General features: G+C 39.8%; 1 protein-coding gene across 1 annotated transcript in view; it reads left to right on the plus strand.

Moving 5' to 3' along the window:
* The window catches only part of LOC106882205 (E3 ubiquitin-protein ligase RNF123), a 105287-nt gene that overhangs the window by 5823 nt on the left and 92478 nt on the right, over window positions 1-6986 (plus strand). Inside the window, exon 2 of the mRNA XM_052974121.1 lies at window positions 6518-6596. Within this exon, the coding sequence (XP_052830081.1) occupies window positions 6518-6596 (79 nt within the window). The remainder of the gene's footprint in view (window positions 1-6517; window positions 6597-6986) is intronic.

Raw genomic sequence — 6986 nt, forward strand, 5'->3', positions numbered from 1 at the left:
ACATATCTATAGATACTGGTGGTAAATGAGTATCATCGTCAGACAAGTGATGTTGTTCATTTCCAGTCTTTTGTGAAAAACATGTCTGCTCATAGGGAAATATTACTTCGCTTGGCAACAAGAAGGACATCCATCTGTAGAAAATTTGGCTCAACAAAATTCTGTCTGACCCATGTCAAGTAGATGTAAAAAAACAATGAAGATGATAACGATGATGTTGATACTATTTTGGTTGTATTGTTAAGAAATTTACTTCTTAACCACAGTGAGATCGAACCTGGTCTCACTGTGGTCAAGTGTCATCGACATTATGCCCTGAGCTAACCAAAGACACATGAGTGAATTTAGAAGATGTAATCTGAGAGAAGCCCATAATGTTTGTATGTAATAAAGGTGTGTATGTTTGTGTCTCTTTGTCTTGACATCATGTGCTATGTGTAAAGAAATGTCACCATTATGAAAACATTGGGTTTTTTTGTTTTTTTTTTGCAATCTTCCATGAAAACATGCCTGATCATTGTACTGTTCATATTTAAAAGAGTATGGGACATGTCATCTTGCTTGGAAACAGGAAAAGCATCTGGTCATTAAAAATTCTTTACTATATTAACAAAAATAATCATTCTTGAAGACATATAAAATACATCCAATAGAAATATTTTGTTTGACAAGAAATATATAGAAATATATGTTTAATAGTTTACATCAATGCAGGTGTGAATTTCCTCATAAACTTATACTTCTCCACACTATTGATTTCACATTTTGGTGTGAATTACAGAGCATCCAGCCATAAAAATCATGCCAAAGCTGATCTCCTTTACATTCTTATGAAACACCTACCTCTATCCCCTCTACTATTTATACCCCCCCCCCACTGTTCCCTGTGGTTAGGCCTTCTCTCTCATTCTGACTGTCTCTTTGTTTTTCTCCCTAACTCTCTCCCATCTTCCTCTTCTTCCTTGTCCTGCCAGGGTAGCCAAGTATCTTGTCTGTTGTAAGACAATCATCTCTGTCCCTCTATCATATTCTAACCTCTCATCTGGCACATGGTCACTTCTCTTAGTACTAGTCTCTCTCTCTCTCTCTCTCTCTCTCAGCTGAGAGGTCTTTGTCTTGCAAACTATCTGGCAACCCCACTGGTGCTGGTGCCACATAAAAAAGCATCAGTGCTGGTGCTGCATAAAAAGCACCCAGTACACTCTCTGAAGTGGTTGGCATTAGGAAGGGCATCCAGCCATAGAAACCATGCCAAAACAGACAATGGACCCTAGTACATCTCCCAGCCCTACCAGCTCCTATCAAACTGTCCAATCCATGACACAGCATGGAAAACAGATATTAAATGATGATGATGATTTGAACTCATCATCAGATGTCTTATCCCTGAATATATAGCTGGTTCTGTACTGGATTCAAACAAGGAACCACTATTTCTCAACTAAGTACTGTAATCTTGTGGGATTGCTATTTTCAATCCTATAGGAAATCACTTTTCTTCCCAATCAGCTTTTCTTATTCTTTTATCTTTTCAAATCTACCTTATCTTCTGATAAAGAAACAGCATCTGAACAGGGATGTAAATAAGCCTACACCAGTTGCCAGGCAGTTGTGGGGGACAAAAACACACACATACAACACCTTCTTTCAGTTTCCATCCACCAAGTCCTCTCACAAGGTTTTGGTTAGCTTCAGGCTATAGTAGAAAACACTCGCCTAAGGTGGGACTGAACTCAGAACCATGTGGTTGGGGAGCAAACTTCCTACCATACATACACACTTACATATATGTGTGTATACAACAGGCCGCTTTCCATTTTTGCCTGCTGTCCACTCGCATGAAGACACTTTTTCCAAAGCAAAGATACACACACACACACACACACACACACGAGAGAGAGAGAGAGAGAGAGAAACAGAGAGACAGGCAGACAGAGAGAGAGAGAGAGAGAGAGAGAGAGAGAGAGAGAGAGAGAGAAACAGAGAGACAGGCAGACAGAGAGAGAGCGAGAGCAACTCGCATCTGTGATTACTAAGGTTTGTGTGAGTATAAATTGATGGCATTCAAGGGGGGGGGGGTTAATAAAACGAGTATTTTAAATTGGTTTCAGTCAATGTTTATATAAGTATTTGAGTGTATGAGTTGCTAAAGCTGATCATTATCTGCTCCAACTCACATCTGTTGCCAGTCATGTTGTCTGTGGGTGGTGCAAGCTTTTGTGTTTTTAGTACTTTTCAAAAAAATAAGTATTCCTACAACCTACATTTACTTAAAACCAGAAAATCTTTTAAGCAACTTAACAGGAAATTAGTACAAATGTATTTTGTTTATCTTTGTTTATTATCAAAAGGAAAGGCTACTTCTGTGCAGCTCTCTCTCTCTCTCTCTCTCTCTACTGGTTATGCTTATTAGTGTGTGTTGTTGTAAACAACTTCACGACCTTATTGCTAAAGTTGGTAAAGAGATGTTCAATGAAAGTTCTAACTGGTGACTGAACTAGACCTCTAGCAATCAAGTATTTCAGTTTAGACGGCTCACCTTCTCCAGGGCATGCGCTCAGAGCATTCTTTTCTGTGTAGACAACGCCTGGACTATAATAAACAAGTTTCAAGATTGCTTTGATGGCAGTAGATACACCAGGCTTCTCATGGCATTAGCACAAAACTAAGGAGATTTATAGATACATTCTAGCCATTTGTTATTGTTGTATAATGTTTGATAGTCTTTTACTGACCACTGCTATCATGCCCAACACCAGGCTGCATCATCATCAGGTCAAGCTTGCTCAGACATTTTAAACCTATGTATGCCATCCATCTCAGTCCTGCATTAGTGTCTCTGATAAGTTGATCTACATACATTCTGTTCAGGTAACCTGCTTGAGTATGGCCATGCTTCGGCATCCTTAGATGTTTAATTTTGGAGGCTTCTACATCCTGATAGAATAGTGTTCCTTCAGCTGGACTCCACATGACCTTTGGGGGACCACGTAAGATTTTGTTATTAAAATTGATGTGCAATAAATTATTATTATACAATACACCAAATATTTTAACAAGTATCTATACAGTTCCTAATAATATTTAATTATAAAAATCTTAAAGGATTTTTTAAACATCAAATGGCTATGGGGTCCAGTTGAGTAAAATAGGAATTAAAGAGGTCCATAGGGTAAAAAAGGGTTAAGAAGCACTGGATTAGAGGATGGAGCTCACTCAGCTGCATTAATGTTGTTGTTGAGAAACAAACATGAAACTGAGGATCTACCAAAGCTAATGGATGGGGTGTTGCAGAGCTTCTTGGTGTGGTGTTGTGAAGCACATCTTGGTTGTGGCTGCTTGAAAAAGAAGAAGAATATAATTCAGAATCCAGTAAGCGACAGCCTGTGAGCCATGCTTCATTTCACCCAGCCTCCCTTCTTTACAAGTGGACAGCAGGCAAAAATGGAAAGTGGCCTGTTGTATGCACACATATGTGTGTATGTATTGAAGGAAGTTTGTTTCCGAACCACATGGTTCTGGGTTCAGTCCCACCTAAGGCAAGTGTTTTCTACTGTAACCCCTGAAACCAACCAAAACCTTGTGAGAAGACTTGGTGGATAGAAGCAGAAAGAAGGTGTTGTATGTGTGTGTGTATAAGTCTCTGTTTTGGAAAAGTGTCTTCATGTAACTTTGCCAAAGTCTGCAAGGCGTAGGAGTGACTGTGTGGTAAGTAGCTTGCTTACGAACTACATGGTTCCGGGTTCAGTCCCACTGCGTGGCACCTTGAACAAGTGTCTTCTACTATAGCCTCGGGCCGGCCAAAGCCTTGTGAGTGGATTTGGTAGACGGAAACTGAAAGAAGCCCGTCGTATATATGTGTGTGTGTTTGTCTCCCAACATCGCTTGACAACCGATGCTGGTGTGTTTACGTCCTCGTAACTTAGCGTTTCAGCAAAAAATACCAATAGAATAAGTACTAGGCTTACAAAGAATAAGTCCTGGGGTCGATTTACTCGACTAAAGGTGGTGCTCCAGCATGGCCGCAGTCAAATGACTGAAACAAGTAAAAGAGAGTAATCATTATTTCTACACTCTGCTATACACTTGTGTCTCTGTCCACCCCACCCACCCCCCGAAGAAACCGAAATCATTTCTCAGCATTTCTCTCTATATCCTAAGGTATTGTTTCCTTCTTTTTCTTTTCTTTTAAAGTTGTTTGGCTGTGATTTCAGGGAGTCTTGGCTGTTTTTCTTCATTTCTTTCCTCGCAGGTTAAATGGCTTCATAGTCTCTCCTCACTAGTTTACCTTTTATCGTTGTGTCGGTAGTTGAAGCAGAGAGATTGCGTCGGGTGTATAGCAGGTTAGGACAGCATTTCTCTAGTACATAAGTAGCTTGTTCAGCTTACACTAAGCCTACAGTGACAAAAGTGAACAGATAAATCTTTTATGTAGGAGCCAATGAAATATTACTTCATAATATCTGAATAAACGTCCATAGCGTGTAAAGTTAATGCATAAAAAAGCAATGTTGTACAAAAACTCTACATTTCCATCATCTTTTTTTTCTTCTCTTTTTGTTAACCTGTTTCTTCTTTTTCATTATCCCATTTTCACTCTAAATATTTTTGACCTAAGTTTACCTTGGATGCCACTAATTATTTTATTCATGACTTTATTTATATTGTTATTATATTTTCGTTTTTCAGTTTTTCTTTATATTCAAGTCTCACTGCGTGGTACTTCCACAGTCCTGGGCCAACCAAATCCTTGCCAGTGGATTTGGAAGATGGAAACTGAAAGAAGCCCATCATGTATGTGTGTGTGTGTGTGTGTGTGCATGTTACTGTCCCCTTGTCTTGACTTGACATGATAATTGTAAACAAGTATCACCATCATACAAGTAGTGTCCTTCATTCCAAATCTTCCCTAAAAACATGTCTAGTCATCGGAAGATATTACCTTGCTTGGAGACAGGTGAGAATTAGCAACAGAGCAGAGCGTCTGGCTGTAGAAGATCTGCCTCAATAAATTCCATCTGACCCATGGAAGCACGGAAAAGTAGATGTTGAAACAATGATGATGGTGATAAGAGACAGTAATTGTGTTGCTCCTCGATAGCAATTGTTTCACTGACACATCAGTGTCATCAATTAACATCCCTGTTGGCATGGTTGGACAGGAGCTGGAGGGCTGCACTGGGCTCCATTGTCGGCTTTGGCATGGTTTCTATGGCTGGATGCTCTTCCTGATGCCAACCACTTGACACATTGAACTGGGTGCTCTGTATGTGGCACCAGCACTGGTGCTTTTTACATGACACCAACATCAGCAGGGTCACCAAGTAACTTGCAAGACAAAGACCACTTAGATGGGATCCAACAGGTCAGATGACCACGTCTGAATCCAGTGTCTCAGTTTTGGCATGGTTTCAATGACTGGATGCCCTTCCTAACACCAACCACTTTATAGAGTGTATTGAGTTCTTTCTTTTTAAATCATTATCATCATCATAATCGTTTTACGTCTGTTTTCCATGCTGGCATGGGTTGGACGGTTTGATTCAGGACTGGTGAGCCAGAGGCTGCACCAGGCTCAATCTGATCTGGCAAAGTTTCTACAGTTGGATGCCCTTCCTAACACCAGTCACTCCGAGAGTGTAGTGGGTGCTTTTTATGTGCCACCAGCATGAGGGCTAGTCAGGCAGTTCTTGCAACGACCACGCTCAAAATGTGTTTTTACATGCTACCTGCACAGGAGCCAGTTCGGCGGCACTGGCAATGACCACGATCGAATGTTGTTTTACATGTGCCACCAGCACATGTGCCAGTAATGCGACACTGGCAACAATCACATTCAAATGATGCTTTTCATGTGTCACCAGCATGGGAGCCAATCCGTGGCCCTGGCAACGCTCACGCTCAGATGTGCTTTTAACATTCCACTGGCATGATACCAAGATTGACGAAGTCACCATGGTTGCACGACTATCCCACTCGATTGAGTTAGAAGTGGAAGAGAGAAGGAGTTGGGTTTATATATTAAATGTTGAGAGAGTAAAGGATGAGAGAAAGGAGGGGGTCAGGTTTGTTGTTGTAGAAGAGATACTTGACTACTTTGCCGCCTTAATTTACCAAAATATTGCAACATAATAATTTTGATGAGGCACAATTGTATTTCTCACATAGAAAAATTGTATTACTGACATTGAATAATTATAATAATGGCATGGAACAATTCTATTTCTCAAACAACAGATTGAGAGAGAACAGTTATATTAGTCATATAAAACTATTGTATTACCAACGTAAAACAATTATATTACTGGTATAGAACAACTGCATTAGGGCAAAATAAACGTTTCCATGTACATTTTTGATTCTCATTAAATGGTTCCATGGTAATTAGTACACTATTTTAATTCCCTGTATGTGCTATCTTAATTATTCATGACATTTATTTCCATGCAATTATCCGAACACTTCCCTTTTCTGGTTATTCCTCACTAATAATTCAATGTCTTGTTTTATTGTACAGATCCCCAAACTTATCAGCTAATTGAACATGTCCTTGTTGATCAGTCTCTACCGGCTGAGGCTAGAATTGCTGCACCAGAGTAAGTACTCCAATATACATATGTATTATTTTTCCTCTTCTCCTTTCAATCAGGGGCCAAGCTGGGGCACTGCCATGCACAGTTTTAGCCAAATGAATCAATTACAGTATTTCAGTTTTATATTACTCTTTACCTGTTTCAGTCATTTGACTGCGGCCATGCTGGAGCACCACCTTTAGTCGAGCAAATTGACCCCAGGACTTATTCTTTGGAAGCCTAGTACTTATTCTATTGGTCTCTTTTGCTGAACCGCTAAGTTACGGGGACGTAAACACGCCAGCATCGGTTGTCAAGCAATGTTGGGGGAACAAACACAGACACACAAACATACACACACACACATACATACATACATATATATATATATATATATATATATATATATATATA

The sequence above is a fragment of the Octopus bimaculoides genome, chromosome 1 (assembly GCF_001194135.2).
Source record: "Octopus bimaculoides isolate UCB-OBI-ISO-001 chromosome 1, ASM119413v2, whole genome shotgun sequence".
Lineage (NCBI taxonomy): Eukaryota > Metazoa > Mollusca > Cephalopoda > Octopoda > Octopodidae > Octopus > Octopus bimaculoides.